The 21,871-nt window shown below is 40.5% G+C and overlaps 1 protein-coding gene across 1 annotated transcript in view; it reads right to left on the bottom strand.

The window, feature by feature from the left end:
* The window catches only part of LOC119898096 (low-density lipoprotein receptor class A domain-containing protein 4-like), a 218,053-nt gene that overhangs the window by 128,445 nt on the left and 67,737 nt on the right, over nt 1–21,871 (bottom strand). The window contains exon 2 of the mRNA XM_038712252.1: nt 12,710–13,586. Within this exon, the coding sequence (XP_038568180.1) occupies nt 12,710–12,749 (40 nt within the window). The 5' untranslated portion in view covers nt 12,750–13,586. The remainder of the gene's footprint in view (nt 1–12,709; nt 13,587–21,871) is intronic.

The following is a 21,871-nucleotide window of genomic DNA, read 5'->3' as shown; positions in this document are numbered from 1 at the left end:
AGATTTTCCTCTTAACTGTGACTCATCTGTGTGTCAGAAACCTCTGCTCTGCTACTCTGAACCCTTTCCCCCGTTGTTTTTACAGTAAACTGTGTCCCATATGAGGTGCTCTACTTGTTCAATAGATAGTTTTCCTACAAAACTCCTCAAAGGTATCTTTGATACCGATTCCACCATTGTATCTATTAGGAACACCTTTCTGACCAGTGGTATGCTAGCACTCTCTACTGTTTCTCACACACACACACACACACACACTTTTAAAAGAAGAAACAGCCTGGATGATTCATCCTATAGCAATAATTCTCCTCTCTAAACTGTAATTAAAGGCTTCAAGTGTTTTGTGCTAGATGTTGTTTTAAACTGTATCTTTGAACAGTATCAACCACAGATACTGGAGAATGTTTGCCTCCTCTATAACACCTTAGTGCAGATGTTTTACACAGCAGATCACGCAATTTTAAATGATTGCCGTAAGCATGTGTGTGCGATTGTGTCAAGGGAGCAAGGGTTGTTCTCTTGATTGTCTTTTAACATTATTTTTTTGTTCATGATACACAACTCATCCTCTTTCTCAGCACTCATCACCTGTAGGATCCCACAGGGCTCAGCTACCTGCTCACACTGAAACAAGCTTTCTTTGCAGGGCTATGCAGAATGATCAGTTTTAATAATATTTAAAACTAGCTTGCTGAACCATGACTTGCCTAAAGACATTGTGAACAATTTACTATTAAAAAACAGAAAATGTGATTTATTTGTTGTATCTGTTTAACATAATTCTGAATGATGTGGGTAGAATGTCTTCTGTTATGTTCGTCATTCCTGTTGGCAATGTAATTTCTTTTGGGAAAATACAATAATTTATTCATTACATTTTACTAATTCAAAATTAGTAGTTATTATTACTTCCTACTCAACAGCAAAAGTAACTCCAAAGCTGCCACACCACCATGTTGCATCTTTTGTATTTAAAGGTTCAGTGTGTAATATTTAAGAGGTTCAGAAATGTAAGTAACTATTCTATCTAGGATCGAGGCAGGATTCGCCAAACGATAGCCCAAATAGACAAATATAGAGTGCCATAACTTATCGTTTTGGTGACAGTGGTGGTATAAAGATCTTTTTTCCTCCATAAATCTTTATTGCAAAAAGATAAATAAAGTGTACATTGGACATAAAGAAGCATACAGAACTTTGATTTGTGCAAAATCCCGTATTGCACAGACATATTTTGCAAACATGTTATGTGTAATATGGTTATAACGGTTAGTTCAGGGGTCGGCAACCTATGGCATGCGTGCCAGCGTGGGCACACAGAGTCATTTTAAGTGGCACATGAGAAAGCAAACTCAGTCCTACGGTACTGACATATGCCGCTACATTGTTTAATATTACATTAAGTTAGTGAAAAGAACAGATGATCAATCACCATGATGAATTCATTTTGACATTATTATTAGGGTTATCAAAATGATAGATAGAAAAAATAATGCCTTATATTTTAACGCAGGATTAATCGTAATATGATCTGCGACCGGCCGGTCAGCTGCAGCGGAACGCTGTCTGTGTGTCTGCGAGACTGGACCAAACTAAAACATTCAATTTTGAGGCGGGATAAGAGCGGCCCCTCCCAACTAGGACTGATCCTTGTTTTTGCTTTAATCTGATTGGCTCAACGGCGCCGATCAAAGGAGTTTACTTTCCATCCGTTTTGTGTGACAAGTACAACAGAGACAGTAAATATGGTGAAAAAATGTGAATTTAGAAGACAAAATGTTTGGACAAGATGCATTTATAACTATTTTAGCACTCTAACTGATGGTACACATGACATATTGGTAGCTAGCAGTATACTGTGACTTAAGTGTTCCAGCTCAGGCTTGACCTGGGGCCTGTACCACGAAGCGAGTTCAACATATGCAGCATATGTTTTTAACTAACCTTAACAGTCGTGGTTGGGATAAGCGGTACCACGAAGCTGGTTCGGTAACTCAACCCAGGGCCGTGAGCGCGTTCACATACAAGAGGCAGTGTTAGCAGCTGATGACAAATTGTAGAAATTAACAAGTCCACTGGCAGCAGAGCATCATATATTACAAACGAGCGAACTGTAACACTACAGAAATACAACACAGGCCTAGTCTAAGTAACACAGCTGCAGATGACACATGCAGGGAGACAGAAATTCGCTGACAGTGCGAATGTCTAAATGAACAGGCGTAGTCTATAATAATGCGTTGATTTGATGTGTTCTTATGAGCTGTATGAAAATATCAGCCTTATATCAGCCTTATTCTTTCAGCTCGGCTGTGTGTCGGCGTTTCCACATTAAAAGACTCGGGCACTCACCTCACTTTAAAAGAGATTAATTTATTTAACACACTCAGAATTGTTCCAAACATTGTTCTAACTTAACTTCATAAAGCAATGAAATGAAAAATCTATTAATGCCATAAAATGTGCTGAAATAGTGAAAGACTGAAAGACTGAATCTCAACATCTAGGCTACTGTAAAATCAGCTCATTATCTGCGCCCACATCACAAAAGGTGGGGCGGAACACGACTACAGTCTCTGTAGTAGGCCTATAAGAAAGCTATACTAACCTAAAATAGATAGCAATTTAGTATTTCAATGTCCCTACCAAACTGCTCATAATATTCAGCCTAACATAAGAAAAATAAAACCCATTTATTTTAACGGCATTTATTTTAACGGCTGCTTCAGGCTGTGTGAAACACATTTCAAAGCAGTAAGTAGGTTCAGCCTACTGTAAAAACCTGTAGGCAACAATAGACCAAGGCTTTTAATCAGTCTCTGTAGGATGATATTGCTATAGCCTACAAGACTTTATCCGTATCACCGCAGCAAACATAAAGCAGCCTATTGGCTAAAACAGTCTGTGGGATTTCCTACAGATGGTGATGTCATTTTCCAAGAGAGCTGATTGGTCAGTAGGCGGCGTTTTCACAGAGTTGATCTCTTATCTGGAACATAACCTGCTCCAGAGCAGGTTAGCCGTTCAGCATAAGTTACCATGGCGATTGACCCCGGTAAGAAGTGAACCACCTTCGTGGTACTGAAAACCCAGGGTTAACCCCGAAGTTACCTGGTCCTGTTCAGTGCAGTGGTGACTTGCTTATTCAAAAGTTTCTTGAAGGTCTTCAATACCACAAAAACGCTATTAGTATTTTTAATAACAAATGTTGTGGCGTTGTTATTGCATATGAACAGTGAAAAAAAGTCTATGAATGTGTGGGAAGTAAAGATTTTTAGATAAATAAGTTTGTTTATTATGACTGATGCACTCATCTACCAAAATGTATTTGAATTAGTATATTTTAAATGCTTATCAGTAAATTAAAAATAAATGACATGTGCATTAACAAACGCTACTGGCACACTAGATGTCTTCATCTTTGTTTATTGACTCATCACAGAAAATGTTGCCGACCCCTGGGTTAGTTTGCTGCCCATGTAAAGTGAACTATATACGCACATGAACACACACACTGAAATCAGAAAAACGACTCACGGGAAATAGGACCACCCGAGGAGCATGTGAATGCACCGTAAGCCGCTGGTTGCAATTCGCAACCCTCACCACTAGGGTGGCTTGCTAGCCAACTAGGAAGATACAACATGAAAATACGATGACTTTGGAGTTACCACAAGACATATTTCTCCTCACCAAAACCACAAGCCCCTGTACCAAGAGAACCCAGATCAGTCTGTTCAATGAGCTGATTTGAACCATGGCTACCAACCCTGACAAGATAGCAAACAAGCCCATCCTCCAATATTTCCAAGCAATGAAGCGTACCTGTGATTAGTGACATTAACTGAACTGAAATGACTGAATCTCACATTTGAAGCCATGAAGGCTTGGTCAGACCAGAAAGTGGTACAGCTAGTGTTTGTTTTCACTAAATACGTGGTGGGTACTTGGTGACATAAGCCATGTTTCCATCTAATTGTCATGCAAATTTGAACATTTCTGAAATGTCGCAAAAAAGGAAAAAAAAAGAAAATGTGAAATAGGTGCGTTTCTTTCAGCAGGTTTGGAGCGAATAAACCAGCATGCAAAAACAACCGCAATGTTCATACTGTACAAATCAGGGCGTGTTAATTAATAAATGAGTGCTTCAAAAGTTCCACAACCATAACAAGCTCTATAACAGTTCAAGGATGGATCGCCATGGGCTGTACGTGACCCGACTACAAACTTTGAAGCTGTAAGTGTTACCGTGTTTTGTATTGTTTTACTGTTTATTTTAAAGGTTAGCTAACTTGGCGTTAGCATATTGCTAATATGGCTAGCACGCTCGGTGATGTTGGACTAACGTTGTGATCCTGATGGACAGTCGAGAGAAGCTGTGGAGCGTAAGCCTCATTTGAAGCTCACTAACTAAGGAGCGTAGTGTGTCGGGAGCCTGCAGCTGTTTTTCATGTCGCTTTCTGTAGAAATTTAGTTATAACGTTACTGCAGCGCAGTGGTTAGCAGTGGACAGCCATTCTGCTCCACACCAACGCACGTGTGTGTGTGTTTGCGTTGCTGCGGTATGTAAACTGACTTGATATACATGCCCTGAAGGTAATGATATAGCTACGTCTGAAAAAGACACGGTCAAACTACAAAAAAGGAGTTTGCTTGGCAATGTTGTTGACTAACACGCAGCAGCTAGCTTGCTCTGACCATAAAGCTGCTGTTAGCGGCTCGCTGTGCAGTGAGGTGACAGATACAAACACTCTTACTCTGCTATATGGTACCAAATTACTTCATTGATGAAAAATGCAATAATACCGCATGTTGAGCCCCAACATTTTGCCGCGGTGGAAATTACACAACAACCCTAGTTACGTTAGTAGTTGACGTTACACACGGCTGTAATAAACAAGACTTATGGGTACCAAACCAGAAACAAAACCAGTCACATGGACCTGAGGACCATAGATCTTAGAAAAATGGAGAGGGCTCCTCAGGAATGTGTTTCAAGCGGGCAAGTTGCTACCAGCCAACATCTCCGCATGTTACAGGTATATCCGACAGTGGAAACAGCAACTCTTTTTTGACAAAGGCCAAAAACTACCTTGAGCGAGTTTAATTTTGCCGTTTCCATCAAAATTGAATTATGCGATACTTCAGACTGAAACACGGCTATTGTGGCTATATGCAGGGCTAGTTACTGTAGCTCGTGAACTCATGGCAGAACATGCTAAAGCTGGGAAGCCACATTATTGCTGTGCATTACTTTGTCACGTTTTACTTGCCAACACTGTTGATTGGTTTTAATAACAATGTACCCACTAAAGTAATGACAACATTAACACAACAAAGTCCGATAATGGAAAAGACCCTCAGCAGTCAGATGATTAGAGTAAGTTTTGCCAGATTATTACTTATCACTTATTACTTTACTTGAAGATAAAATTGAAAGTGAGCTCTCCTGCAATGTCAGTCAGAACGGCACATTGTGTTCTATTGGTTGTAGAGATAGGAAAGATTTCCATGTTGGATGTATTCATGTCATTGCACTACTCAAGGCATGTAGACTTATATGAAGGCAGGATTGATCAAATACTGTACACTAACAATGTAGGAGTATATGCATTACATTTGGATTTTATCTCCTTGACAGAAACACTGGCTGATGTAAAGCTTCCATGTTTGCTTGGCTTTTAGCCACTGCATTGTATATTGGAGCTTTTAGAAAAGTCCACTCTGATTACACATGTTTCTTGTTCCATTTCTCATTAGCAATTAACTGGAATTAATCTTTTTAGAAAAGCAGTGATTTTATCTAATTTTAATTAAATGGTTGCAATTCAATCTATCATACAATTTTAATAGTCAATGTTAAAGATCAATTATACATCTCAGGCTTGTAAACTATGTATAATTTCACCAATGCATAGACAAGTAAAGAGGTAGACAGACAGAAATCCAGTGTGTCTGAGGCCTCCGCCACAGGGAGACGGGAGCAGGAGGTCTTCATCTAATAACCCTGAGCTGTCAGTCACTTTATGGATGTGCAAGGGCTCCACATTAGTACGGCTCAATATGGATCGACTGTGGTGGGAGACCACACCGCGCGAGACAGAGCAGAGGAGGGAGGAGGGGATGACAGACAGAGTGAGATAAATGGAGATGGACAGAAAAAGGTGACCACAGAGGGAGAGGCAGAGTGAGAAAATGTGTCAGTCGCAGAAAGGGAGAAGAGAGGAGTATGAGAAAGAGGGAGGTAGTCTGGGATTGAGAGTGACTCTGCAGTATTGTCTCTCTGTATATCAACTGCCTCAAGGGGGGTGTTAGAAAGTTTAGGTGAAGAAAAGATGACACGGTGACACTGGTTAGATTTAGAGGGAGGCTAACTTTCCTGCATTTAGATGGTGACACTACTGGATCTCCTTATGTTTCTGCTGAGAGGACACTCCTGTTTTTTTTTTTCTTTCACTCATTGTACCATCAACCATTATAAGAAGTATGGAAGTTTTTTATGGCTGCATTGGAAGACCGCTCTTTTCTTGCTTTTTGACATATTGCAATTCAGCCATCTCCTACAAAATCCAAACCACAGGAGACAACACGTACGTCTACAAAAGATTTAATCTCATTTGTAGGTTTTCCATCAGGACAGTAGTTAAGAGGTGTTAAGTGCTCTCAGTGTTTATTATGCCATGGATGTCTTCATAATACAGGCAGAAGAGTCCAGAGAATGATATTATAAATATCTTCTAACAGTCTTTTAAACCTATTCACCAATTTTCTTGCAGAATTTGGGTCAGATCTCATTTATGCTGAATTTTAAACTCATGCATCCCATTACTGTGAAACAAACGTGCAATGTGAATCAATCAATCAATCAATCACCTGCTGACTTATAATCAGACAGACCCTGAGGCATCTCATATTTTTATCGATGCAGTTTTTTAAAAAATCACCTCAATTATTAAATATGTGGTGTTTTCCTTATGATGTAGTGCCACTGCTTATTTTTCCTGATGCTTAATAACCCTAATGTAATATTTCATTACAAACGTTAAAATGTTTTCCTAACGTTAGCGGAGGTGCTTTTAATTTCAGGTGAGGCGGGGGGGCCTCCACGATGTAAATCAGCAGGAAAATCTGCATTAACTGTTCTAATGTATGTATGTATGTATGAGAGAAAGATATGTTGGGGTCCAACAACAAGCTGAATTTGACATATTATTATATTAGTTAAATAAAGTTGACAGTAAACACGTTAGCAAACTGTTACCTATTTTACACATCCAACAGACGCATGGCAACATTAGCCTTCAATTGAAGTCATGTTTCTGGATAACATAATGATAGAAGCAGGGTGGATGAAGGGATACTGATTTTGAAAATACCCAAAAAACAGAAGGGTAAAAAGAAAGAAAGAGAAAATTTTGGAAATTAGGAACGTGTGGAAGGATTGCACCTAGTAGTTAGTGACAAGAGATGACCGAAACTGTTACAAGGAGAAAAGGATAGGAAGAGGGAGAATTTTTAAAATCGCGGGAAGGAAATCACTGACAAAGTGATAAAATAGAAAAGGATAAAGTAATTGCGAAAATGAACAGGGAAAGAGAAGGATTGAAGCAAGTACTGTCGTTTCCCACTAACTACTCAAAGAATATGTGAGGAGGTGATTTACAGAAGGAATATAACAAGGAAGGACGGATGAGGCAGTTATGGTTAGATGCATGGATGAAGCCAACAGGAGAGAAACTGTACTGAAGGGGAGAAAAGGTAAAAGAGTGTGATGGGAGTAAAAGGTTATTTTGTAGTGTTTGTGACATGTTTCATGGCCTGTGTGATCTGCCACACATCACCTGAAAACACAACACATGGAATAACAAGCTCACCACGGAAATCAGTGTGTATTAGTATTCACTGAACACATATTCAGACAGACGCACAGACCCTGGCTGGGCTGAGTGGAAGGCCAGACGTCTGCGTGTGTGTGTTACCTGATATGAACCCCACGCAGTAAACAAAACCTTATGTTAACCTTGCAGTTATCGACCACAGGTGTCTACCTACATCTAAATGTCTGCACGTTTGTTTACTACCGCTCACTGACTTTTATTCCCTCTTCAACCCTGGAGGGCCTTAGCGGAAACTGACCAGAACTAACCACCCCGCCCCCCCTTCGCACACACACACACACACACACACACACACACACACACACACACACACACACACACACACAAATCTAATGAATTATGTAATATATGTGCGTGAGCGCGTGCGAGTGTGTTAAGATTTTTCAAGTGCATTAATCAAAATCTTAACTATGCAGCACACACACTGCTTGCCAGCCCCACTAGGCTCTATGCTTGGTTTAATTAACTCCTATGAAACAACAGAGAGCAGACAGCTAAGTTATAAGTCAATCTGACAGTGACTCAGTCAGTCCGTCAGTGCAGTTTTCTATAAGATCACTGAGTGAGACGTCTGTCTTAGAGATCCCATCCTCCTCCGAGTAAAGGTTCTGTCAGCCGCTCTGTGCTCTTGGTTGTTGAAGGGATTGAGCGAGCTTCAGCTGCAAGCCAACTTGCTTTGACAAATCAATGTCGAGTGGAGGAGGCACACTCCTATGTGTGCTCTGGTTAACATTGCCAATGGAAACATCACAGCAGGACTCCTAACTCTCAGCAATCAAAGAGTTAATGGCAGAACGCGAAATTCAGTGCAGCAGCTAAGAGATCTGGACTGTGAGGCGACATGAAAGAATGCTGTTGAAAATTTAATCAGTCACCTTCATGGCCATGTTATCTGCATAGTCTGGCTGAAGGAGCTGTTTGTTCACATGACAGAAAACACACAGACAGCGGATTCATTCTGGAAGAAGTAACACAACAACTGTACTGAGATGTGCTTTCTGGGTGACAATGCTATATTTTTCCTAGCGGAATCTACCCATACAAATAGTCACTCTCTACCCCGATGCATTGGAGGTGAAAGAATTATATTAAAAATGTGTCCTAACCTTCCTAAACACAGAAAACCCTGTCAATGGTTTTCAAAAGGATAATTTCCTTTTATTTTCGTAATTTTTCAATGAATTTAAACAGTGAAGGCACAGAGAAGTACATGAAGAATACATGTTACAACATAAAGACTATTTGCTAATAGCAAGGTCTGTAGATTATCCTGAGTAACCACAACATTGTTTCTGAAAAGCACGCTGACAGAGGCCAATCAGCATGTCACAGGTCTTAACCCGTGCGGTTAGATTTATGGCGTGAGCAGGGGTTCAGCTGAAACAAGGGAAGTTACTCCCCAGAGGTAGAGCTGGGCCTTCTCTGTATGCCTGCATACGCTTTGAATTACAACAATCATAATTAAAATAAGTGATTATGTTTTAATGAGAAACCGTTAAGCCCAGGTTTACAGAGGGATAATACTGTGGGCAGTGCCGCGCCTATTGTGTCCACTGAGGATGGCTTCACTCTTTGCAGAGATGTGAACTTTTTACCTCAGGCTACAACCTGCCTGATTCCCTTATAAATGTCAATACACACAAAAATAGTAGTTACTCACATGTACATGTATAACAAGGCATACTTACAGTTGCAGAAAAAAATGTGAACCCTTTGGAATTACCTTGAATTCTGACCAATTTGGTCATAAAATGTGATCTGATCTTTATCTCAGTCACAACAATAGAGAAACACATTATACTTAAACTAATACCACACAATCAAAAATAAAATGTTTTTCATGTTTTTATTTAACACACCGTGCAAACATTCACAGTGTAGGGTGGAAAAAGTATGTGAACCCTTGGATTGGTTGACCCTTCTGTGGCAGTAATAACCTCAACCAAACGTTTCCTGTAGAGCAGACCCGAACAACGGTCAGGAGGAATTTTGGACCATTTCTCTTTACAAATCTGTTTCAGTTCAGCAATATTTTTGGGATGTCTGGTGTGAATCGCTCTCTTGAAGTCGTGCCACTGCATCTCAGTCAGGTTGAGGTCAGGCCTCTGACTGGGTCACTCAAGAAGGCATATTCTCTTCTGCTGAAACCATTCTGTTGTTGATTTACTTCTGTGCTTTGGGTCGTCTTGTTGCATCACCCATCTTCTGTTGAGCTTCAATTGGCGGACAGATGGTCACATTCTCCCGCAAAATGACTTGATGAACTTCAGAATTCATTTTTGATGTTGGTGTGGTGTGCCATTTTCCCTCCACACATAGGGTTGTGTGTTCCTTCCAAACAACTCAACTTTGGTTTCATCTGTCCAGAGAACATTTTGCCAGTAGTGCTGTGGAACATCCAGGTGCTCTTTTGCAACTTCAGACTTGCAGCAATTTGTTTTTGGCAGCTGTGGCTTCCTCCATGGCGTCCTCTCATGAACTCCATTCTTGTTCAGTGTTTGACATATCGTAGAGTCGTCAACAGAGATGTTAGCTCGTTCCACAGATTTCTGTAGGTCTTCAGCTGACACTCTAGGATTTTTCTTAACCTCAATGGGCAGCACTCAGGTCACAATTGATGCGACTTTGACAGAGAGCAAAACGGCTTTTGTGGGCAGCTGTGGCTCAGGAGTTAGAGCGGGTTGCCCGTTAATCGGAAGGTGGCGGTTCAATCCCCGGCTCCTCCAGGCTGCATGTCGAAGTGTCCTTGGGCAAGATACTGAACCCTGAATGGTGGCTGTTTTGCACCAGTGTGTGAATGTTAGTTTCTGTTTGAGCACTTAGACTCAGTGAATGAATGGCACTGTGTGAATGATCATAATCAAAAAGACTAGAAATGTGCTATACAAATATTTAGCATTTATCAAACATGTGGCTCTCAGAACACACCAATTTTTGTAGTAGCAGGCTTTTGACATTTTTCACAACAGATATGTGGAGATGCAAGCTGTAACTGCACTGCATTCTGGGGTATTGAGGCTATGCTTTAATTCTGTTTTAATTTCATTAATACCATAACAAGTAGTTTCCTTATCTTTATAATATTGGACTGGACAAAAAACAAACTATTTTTTTCCAGACCAACCTTGCAACTGTGATTGAAATTGTGATAATTTTCTATAACTTCAACTCAAGCCTGTATTCGTCACATACATAGTACTAAACATTGTAGGTCTGTATCAAACATAATCACTAACTTCTCTTGTATCTACATAAAAAGAATCACGAGAATGATCCAGTTGGTCAATTGTGAGGTCCTGCCTGCTACCGATTAAGTTATAGGATAGGTTTAGGATACTACTTGATATTAATAATTAAAAAGGCTGTTTGAGTAACATTTTGCTGACCTTTTTTAATGCACCTGTTTATATTTACACCTTTATGCTTATTCTGGGTTCATGAAGTTTGGTGACCTTATATAATTCAGGCATAGCTCCATCCAACTTCAACCCGAGATGGTTACTAATTAGCTAGCATAAATATAAACACCTGTGTGGGTGCACACAGGCTTTAAGTGGGAGATTCTGACTTCACTGTTCACTGTCCGCCAGCTGTTGGTCATTTACACTCGTCCTCTACTAATGAGCTAGCTGCTAAATGAGTTTGAATAGCAAAAAGAGAGCCCAATCCTTCTCTTTTCAAGCTTTCTTTAGAAAACCATCTTTGGCCAATGACTTCAGTACATGCAAGTCATGCACACAACACAAGCTTTTTTTTAACATGTCGAAATAGGAAAAGTGTACATATTAAAATGAATAATTGCTGAATTCCATTTAGCTGCATTGGTTTAAGGTGAATGTTGGCAAACTGTCACAAGAACTGAGCCATCATTAATGTTTTTATTAACACCTTCTTTTCCTACTATGAAAAGTCTAAATGCCAACAGGCAAGAGTCGTTTTGTAGATCCAAGTCCCTCCCTCATTCACTACTCTATAATAATAACACTCTTTACTCTATAGTGACACTGAAGAATTTAGACATATACCAATCATCGTCATTATACATCTTTACTAACACATGTAATGTTGCCCAACTGTAATTTTTGCATCTATAAAATCCATCTCAATGCAATGTGGGCTTGATGACAGAAAGCAGAGTACATGCCGTGGAAACTACTTTTTTATTCCATTGTAGGAACTTTTGAGGGCACTATGTACAGCATACCTTTCTCAAAAATGGCAGGGTACATGGCAGTGCACTATATTTACCAAATATAGTGCACTATACTGCATAGCAAACACAGAGTTATTTCAGACACAGCTGTATTTCGACCAACACACCTCACTAATATTACTAAATTTGGTGGTATGGTGACATCTCATGTATCGCCTCCCTACTAAAATGATCTGTATAACTGGATTAATCGCTGGACTAAGTTGAATACAGAGGACATCCCTAGATGACTTTGGTGTGAGAGACCCGGGTTCAATCCCCCACTGTGGCCCATCCACCATTGTCTCCCTGAGCAAGACACTTAACCCCTAATTGCTCCAGAGGCGTGCGACCTTTGTGCATGTATAGCAATTGTGAGTCGCTTTGGCTAAAACGGTCAGCTAAATGAAAAAATGTAAATGACAAAAGTTTGGCAGTTAGATGTGATTCGACTTCACACTGCTCATTCAGTTTTATTATTTAAACATTCCTTTTGATAATAAAATGTATTACGGCAGCCTGATAAAGCTGATCAAACCTGAAATTTGTTAATGTGTATAAATATACTACACACATACACATACACATACACACAAAGCTGTGCATTGTGGGTGTTTACCTTTAAAGGCATTTGTGGCCGGTAAGTCAGTTTCCTGCATACTGTTCCTTCCCGCGCTCTGCCAGCTGCTGCCGATGCTGCGATGGATGCCAATAGAGAAACCTTAACCGGTCCGAGGCGCGGCCGATGGGGGGAGGGAGGGTGGCCGAGAGGAAGGGGCGGCGCCTGCCAGTCTCACTGCCATCTTTCTTCATCAACAGTCCATGTGCGGGAATAAAAGGCCGCTGTCTGTGAAATTCTGTGGGAGACCACCGTCATACAGTTACTCTGTACACAAAAAGCACAAAGTTGACTGGTGAACTAGTGTGCGTGATGACTCAACTGTCTTTTGACAGCGTTGCTCCTGCAGAGTACACAGGACTTATTGAATATGGTGATGTAAGAGGAAGAGGAATGGAGAACAAAAGATGGAGATGAAGGGGTCTTTTTGGGTTTCCAACACTGATTTGGAGTCAGAGTCAGGTTAGAAGAATTTAAAACGTTACTCTGTGAGTGTGGTTAATCTGACCTCTATCCTCCCAGCAGAAGGCTTAGAGCCATGGCCAGTACTTTGAACTCGTGGCTGTCTCTCAATTTCTCAACCTGCCTGGCTGCAGGTGAGCGTCCCAGCCTCTTTTGTGCGTTTGATCTAAGAATCTATATATCTCTCAGTCTATCTGTCCACTTGTCTGCTCCACAGTCAGATTTGTCTCTTAAACATGGCTCTAATCAGCATGCTGTCTCCTCCCATTCTCTGAGCTCTTTTGCTGGATTGTTCCCTTGTTTTTTTTGTTTTTTTGCCTCCCGTCCTCTCTTTCGCCTCTTATGTCCTTTGTCCTGCTGCTGCAGTCCTGAGCCCAGCACGAGATACTGAGGCGCTCTCACACTGGCTCCACAGCTAGAGAAAAGAGGGAAAAACACAGAGAGAGGGAGAAACTCAGTGAATAAAATCATGAGATACCAAAAACAACAGGCGAAATAAGATACACCCAAGCAAAACACAGGCAGGGCTAACTGCTGGCCTGCAATGACCAGTTGAGAAAAGAGCACATAAGCAACACTCATCCACGTCCGCCCACGCACACACCCACACTCCCACACACACAGCAGAGGACGAGCCGCAGTGTGTGTCTCAGTTTGGATAGCTGGTGGGTGGCTGGCTGGCAGGCATGGCCCCCTTTAGTTCCTCTCACCCACTAGGTTCTTACATGAAAGGGAAAGTTTTTCTGAAAGCCAAGCGCCGCCTGTGACCCTATTTCACAGAGCAGGGGAGAGATAGAGCCACATGTCAGTGTGCCACTTTGAAGTCTGTCTGATAAACAGGACTGGAGGAGGCTACGGCTAAGGAAACAACAAAACTTTATTTACATTTCAAAAGTACCAAGTGCCGCTTTTTTTTGGTGTGTCTGGGAAAGAAATACAAACCAAAAAAGAAGAGGACGAATGTGTGTGTGTGTGTGTGTGGGGCGGGGGGGCTTTGGTAGTAGAGTACAGCTTTTTTTGTTGTTGTTGAGGACATATAAGTTAAAATGAGGATGTAGGACAGACAGATCACATGGAGTACGACAGGGGAGAAAAGGAAATCACAGAGGAGAAAGGCCGATGTAAAAAACAAAAAACGAGGCGAAAAAAAAAAAAAAAACCCTGTAGGAAGAGGAACAACTAAGAGATGGGAAAAGCTAAAAAAAAATATCAAAAAGAAGAGGAGACGGGGCGGAGAGAAAGAGAGAGAGAGAGAAATCAAACAAAAAGTAAAGACATGCAGGTTTTAAAAAGTTCAAGAAGAGAAACAACGCGGGACGAGAGAAGGGAGGAATTTGTTGGTGAGAAAAGCAGACAGACGGTAAACAAACACACGCCCTGTCTGAGGTTTGGAAAGGCTCGACAGATCTCAGTTAGCTGGTCTTATCTCAGCTCTGTTTGCCTGTTCTTATCGAGCCTTATCAGGGCAAGGATACACACAACAGCTTGTGCCCTGACAAATAGAAAAATAAAGGCCAGGAATTGGCTGCCGTTACGAAGAGGGATATTTTCTTTGGTATGTGCCTTACCGATGAGTCATGATTTTGTCTACTCGTGACTAAGCCGAATGAGTGTCTGTCAAAGTCCATGGTGTATGGGCTGAAATTAGCCACGTTGGCTCTATAGAGGTTAGCCAATCAAAGAGCTCCTTTGATGGAGAGGGGAGGAGAGAAAATAAGAGGAAAGGAGAGGAGAGGAAATGAAAGGAAAGTTAAGGAAGTCCAGGAGAGGAGATGATGAATGGTAAATGGCTGTATTTATATAGAGCTTTTATCCAAAGTGCTTTATGATTTGCCTCTCATTCACACACACACACTCACACACCAATGGCAACAAGCTACCATGAAAGGTGCTGGCCAACCATCTGGAGCAATGTGGGGTTCAGTGTCGTGCCCAAGGACACTTCCATATGTGGACGGGAATCCTGCTCTAGCTCCTGAGCCACAGCCACCCGAAAAGAGGCGGAGAGGAGACAAACGGAAAGGAAAGGAAGGGAAAGAAAGGAGACAAGACATGAAAGAAAAGTATGTCCAGGAGAGGAGAGAAAAGGAAAAGAGGAGTCTGCCACACTGGAATAATTAATTACAGCGTTAGAGCAGAATTATCACACATTAATCCTGTGTCTGATATCGAGCGGAACAGCCAATGTATCCGTGCAGAGATAAGTTTTGTGTGTGTGTTAGTCTGGTAATCTCCAGTTTATTCCCGATGAGGTCAGTGGAGTTCACTGTTTCACAGGCTGAAAGATGATGCAGCAATTTTGGTGCAATCACTGCTGTCTATCTTCAAAGAGTCGCAACATTAACTTTCCGTGAAACTGGGTTTGGCTGCTGAGCAATATAAGAAGAAACTTTGGGACATTTGGTGCATGTGATCTTACAATCAGCAGATTCTGCCTGTACTGATGTGAAATAAGTAAAAAAATAATAATAATTGTTATAAGCTCCAATCAGCATTTGTTTTCTTTTCTAGTTTAGTCTGTTTGATTTGACAAATGTTTGTGAACTGAAATGTCATTGTCACATAAAAATCACCATGTATTTCATTGGTTAGTGAGCACCAAACCCACATTCTATAAGGTTTTGTCCTTACCCCAATTTAACATGATTTACTGTTCATGATTTCGTGCTAAACAAAGTGTGGCATTACAGATATGAAGGTGGGAAGGTTTGTGAGGGGTGTGAGATATCCATAAAATCCTTAATCACAGTATATGTGATATTATATTGCAGTATCAATACATACTGTAATATTAGATTAAATTTTAGCAATAGCACATTTTCTGCAGGATTTGTTGAAAAATGGTTTATGACAAAGGTTTAATACAACCAGAGATATTAAAGGGGCAGCTACTACAGTATAAAAGGTATGGCAAAATGATTTAAATAAACTTATATAGTCTCACAGTATATACTGTCACATCGCCCACATCAGTCATCCTGGCCTTATATATCATCTGTAACTTCCTGTAAGCAGTGAAACAAGTATGAAACAGATTTCACACAATCCTCTAGATCATCATTAAGTGGCCCTTCCGGCTGGCACCTGGATCCCAATTTAGAAACCACAAGCAAAAGCCTCTTTTGGGGGGCCCTAATGTGGATTAACAAGCAGATGTTTTAACCAGAAGCACATTATTTACCTACACAATGAAAATGCTCTGCTATTTTGACAAACTAACAAACCAGCTGGAGCAGAACTGGCAAAAGTAAATTATTGATTTAAGAAACTTAACGGGGAGAAAGGCAAAAGTCACAGAATTTATTTGCATTTTTTTAATGACAGAGCATTTTTTAAACTTATTCTTTTCAGGGTTGGAGCAACTGAGGAACAGCGGTACAGCAAGTGGGGTTTTTACAACGTCTGCATATTCCAATAGTTGATAAGGACATTATTGTATAGTGTGTATTAAATCCCACTCTGACTGTACACCTCTATTCTGGAGGAGAAATTAAAACATCATATGCTCTATTCAGGAGTCCCAGAGTAAGGACTTTATATCTCATTCCATTATAATGCTGTTATATTATTTATGTTACATTCTTTTTCATATAAAACTACTGCACTGCACAACCTCTCAATGGCTTATCAGGTGGACTACCTGTATCAGTCAGTCCAGCCTGACCCTGCTGACTATCTGTCTGTCAGAGGGGTCATAAGGACAAAAACTACTACTACAACTATCACTACTACTGCTGTCTGTTTGCCTGTCTGTCTGCTGGGTCATCTAAGGACAGCTAGACGTCACGACAGGCTGCGGAACATGTTGTTTGCTGTTTTAGACTCCAGGTGGATGTTTGTCTACGCTCTGGTCATTTAAGGTCACCTCCTGCTCTTCTCGTCTTATTTCTGCCTCTATCTGGCTGTAAGACTTCAAAGTGAGTGTGGAAATCACCAGAGCAGCAGGGTAACATTTTTAATTGAAACAAAAAATGGAACATGAAATGATTTTGTATCAACCTTTGTTTAAGTTTGCCATTGAGAAGAAATAGGAAACAGCAGAATTTGCTCTGCACTGTAATCTCACAGGGACAGCTCTGATACAAGAGTTTATAAAGTCTCTATCATCATTCTGACCAGCACAGCTGAAGAGTCAAGCACTGTCTACAAGACTATACATTGGACCATATATAAGACCAACATGCTGATGTTAAGCAGGTACTATATTTACCATCTTAATATAGAATTTACGATTTACGACATATATTATGATATATAAATGTTATTTCTAGGAGATAGAGTTGCACAGAAAGATGACGCAGCCATCTTGTTGGCCGAGTTGTTTTTTCCAACCTGGGAAACAGCTGTCAGTGTGCAAAACACCAGCCTTTTATGTATTGTTTAAAAAATGATGATGAGATGTGGGCATCAATTCAAAACCAAGCTAGGACAGCAGAGATGCACCACAGAGAATATCAACCCCAAGAACATTTTTACATGAAATGCAAAGACCAAACTCAGAACAATCAAACTGTGATTTTTAATCTCTCTGCATTTCACATTAGCTTTTTGTCATATTTTGTATGCATACTATTTTTTTGGATGCTATTATTTTTAGTTGGTTTTAAATCCTGCATTTCTTTTTTGTTTCCATATTTGGACAAAACAAACTCCATATTGTCTACCTTAAATAACCATCTACCCTGAGGATGAGGTAACCAGCGATAAAAACGCCACCGCAGTTGATTAGAAGCAGATGGCTAAGGCAAAAAAAAAAAAAAGGAAAGATAAAGAGAGATACACGATGTTCACTGTGGCTTTAAAGTTGCTCAGGAGTCTGCTGTCTGTGCACTTGATTGTAGCCACATAAACTTCAGCTGAACTATGCCTCAAAACCTCTGAAACATCATTCGAACATCGAAAGTCAAATGTCTGGAAAGAAGGAGTAAGGCAGGTGCACTTATTTTGAAACAAATTGGGACTTAAACTGAACTCCAATAATACAACACGGCAAGGGGGCCTCGAGAGACTGACCCCCGACCTGCCTGGAGCGGCTAAAGTAAGGAGATTTTCCATCCAAGCTTTATAAGTATTGGCAGTATATGTTTGTCTGTGTAGTATCTGTCTGTCGTTGTGACATATGGGGATAACTAACAACTCTAACAGCCAGCTCTGACTCCTCCGCTGGGTCACGCAGGGACATGTGCTTATCAGTGAGACAGCAGTCAGACAGGCAAACATGGAATGGGGAACAGACTTTAAAACCATGGGGCTGGTCGCATCTGTTGCACTGAAAAATCAAGCACGCTAAGAATGTGATTGCATAACAAACCAAGAACTGGGGCTACTGAGGTGAGTCAGAGTTCTGCTGCAACAGAGATGGAGGAAACTTAAAAATGTTACACTCATGGACTGTTTATATTTGGTCTGACTCTTATCTAACAGTATTGGCTAGAGGAAATATGAGATGTCTCACTGCTGGACAATGAAACTACGTGCATGTCTCAGAGATTATAAACGGCTTAGGGTGATATTGAATTCTGTTTCTTTGGATTCAAACAATGAGGGCAACTGTGGACACACTCTCTGCTGAATAAGCCCCACACGAGGTGTCGTCTGGCTTGGATGTCGGAACATATCTTGATCCTTCTCTTTCCAAAATAGTTAAAACTTCAACCAAATGAAGCAGAGATCAGTGAGGTCATTTAAAATAAGCAGCTCTGACACTCTTCAAATATGATACACTGCGGTTGTCACCCTTACTTTAAAAAGTCCTATTTTTGTCCACCCCAGTTTTACAGTGTTCTTTTACTGTCCAGCTGTCAAAATCCAGATGACAGGAGTTTAAAATGTGTTTTTTTTTTGGAGGTTTTGGGGCCATATGCAGTTTGCAGACACTAATCTGGGTTGAAAAAAAGAACTTTGACCTCTTCTGTAAATGTAACGGCTAAAACATTTGGTTTCGCTTTTTCTTTATAGTTTATATTCTCCCAAAAAGATACCAGAATCAAATACAAGGCAATAAAGTAATGTGAAAATACAACACGCATCTATCATCAAGACTTTATTAAGGAAATTACATTTATTCATTTAGCTGACACTTTTATCCAAAGCAACTTACAATTGCTATATATGTCAGAGGTCACACGCCTCTGGAGCAACTAGGGGTTAAAGTGTCTTGCTCAGGGACACAATGGTGGATGGGTCACAGTGGGGGATTGAACCCGGGTCTCGCACACCAAAAAGCACACCAAAAAGCACCTGTCTTATCCATTGCACCATCACCCCTCTAAATTTTTTTTTGTTTGAGAACCACTGACTTCACCTCTACTTCTGAAACCAAACCTATGCCCCGGTTTGCAATGTTCGATACACTTGGATCTATCAGGGACAGCTATCCAAAGGTGGGACACAGCTTTTAAAAGATGGCTTATCTTTGCTTTTAGACCTTTAAAATCGTCTAGTATCGCACATCACACAAGTCAATAACGTGCATGGATGAAATGAGGGATTTGATATGATCGTAATCATTTTGCACTGGTGAAACTTTTACCCACCTGATGACTGTACTTCTGAGCTACTCGATGATCTTATTTTTACAAAAGTAAAATCTTGTTTACAAAAGTAACATATGTCAAGACCAACAGGCTATAAATGAAGCCTGACATTTGCTCATGAGAATCTTTTGATAATGTAGAGCATGTGTGTGCTGGTGGCAGATGAAAGGTTGTTTAAGGACAAAGACACTCATGGATAGATGAAGATTATACAAGACCCCAAATGATTAATGGAAGATCCACTTTAGTCTGCTTCATTAGTCCCATCCACACTGTACTCCAGTTTGATGAGCTTGGCTTGTGGCCAGTCTGCAGTTAACAGAGGCCTTATAAGGTTGAGCCTAGCAGCTACAGTACTGTCTCACACTTCAGTGAGGACTACAGTTTGTCTTATTAGGACAGAAAATGAGGGGAGCAGATTTACTTTGCTGTAAGTAAATAATAAATGACCCGACAATCGCCATTTTGTCCCTTTTAATAAAGTTGTGAGGTTGAATTGTTTAACTCAGTTTGCAGGAGGCTACAATAACATACAGGTTAATAAAATTTTAAAATAAGTGGGCATATCACTATTTGGAACGGCAGATAATATCCTTAAACAAATTAATGAAATTCATGTGCGTTTTTTGTTTGTTGAAGTTTGTTAAAGGGTCAGTTCACCCAAATTAATTTAAACTACATAGTCACACCCCTCTCTTGTGATATGTAGCTGTGGAAATAGCTTTGGATATGTGTATTTTCAGAAAAACATTGTCGCTGTTACTCTGTAAATCCAGACCTTGCTGTGAAACATTGCAGGTGGAGTTATAGAGAGAAATAGTCCTTATGAATACCGGTGACATTGTGTTATGTGGATTAACCATTAAAACGGCAGACACCTTAGAGAGATATCTCAAAACCTGAGCAAATAATACAAAGAAAAGAAGAAAGAAAGAAATTCTGATGCTGATTCACTTTCAACTGGCAGTTATTTTTCTTGTAAGTGATTAACCAGACACACACGTGTTTAATGTCAGTTCTAAACAAATACACCACTATTTCACAGTATGTTGTAATAGCAGAAGTACCAAGGCTTTCTAAGCTAAGGAGCTCTGAGTTTGTGTACACAGCACTTTCGTCCACAGTTCCACTCACCTTTGCCCTAATTCTGTCCTTTAAACCTGCAGGTTACACCTGATTCACTGTAGTCATTTCAGAAACTCCATTCCTGTCCTGTTTTTTGCATTGTGGGAGTTTTAATTTTAATTTACTGGATGTATTTGTGTTTTGATCCCTGGCTTCTTCACAGTCACAGGTTGCTTTGGACAAAGGTGTCAGCTGTATGTATTTAATTTCATGATGTACATGACATGGCACAGTTTGTTGACAAGTGGTATAAGCAGGATAAAACCTTCTTTAGTGTTGGTTCCAAGAACGCTTTGGTGTTCTTTGTGAGAATGAAACAAATACCTCCTCCAGTTTTTGTCCCTTACTGTACATAACTGCCCAAGATCGAGCTGTTCCTTAAGAACACACCACAGAAAGTAAAAAAATATAAAAGAAGTGGATGTAGCCACCCATTGGTTTGTGGACTACCATTTTAAAGCATGGAGTTTGGCATTTTGGCTGTTGCCATCTCGTTTTTTCGGAACCAGAAGTGACCACATTTGGATGAGAGAGTGAAGCTGGGGAGCGATATGCATTGCTAGGTCTCTATCCTGATTGACAGGTCACCGTGGTATCGACTTGATAATCACAAGGTAGCCACACCCTAAAGCGTACCCTGCTTTATAGTCTATTTTACTGTAAATGGGACCAAAACTTACAAAATGAACATCATGCTGTATTGAAGAAAACATAAAACTAGTGTTGCAAGTGTTGGAAGTGTTTACTGAGGTAATAAATCAAGTGAGAACTAGAGCCAGTTTGTCGCAGACATTTCTACAATCGGATTTCTTTTTGCAACCAGTGGAGTCGCCCCCTGCTGGCTACTGGAAAGAATGCATGTTTATGGCACTTAGTTATTGCTGTCACTTTTCTGACCTGGAGGCTACACCCACTTCTCTTTTACAGTCTATGGGAGACAGCCTGATGTAAATAAAGCTCTTTGCAAACATTTTTCCCCTGGTAATTTACTGAGCTGTCATGCACTCATAATATCACCGGTGCATACCATCCTCTACCT

This window comes from Micropterus salmoides, unplaced genomic scaffold (assembly GCF_014851395.1).
Source record: "Micropterus salmoides isolate LMB-PRFRI ecotype aquatic unplaced genomic scaffold, ASM1485139v1 Ms_hic_scaffold_11, whole genome shotgun sequence".
Lineage (NCBI taxonomy): Eukaryota > Metazoa > Chordata > Actinopteri > Centrarchiformes > Centrarchidae > Micropterus > Micropterus salmoides.
This window is presented reverse-complemented; position numbering and strand designations above follow the sequence as displayed.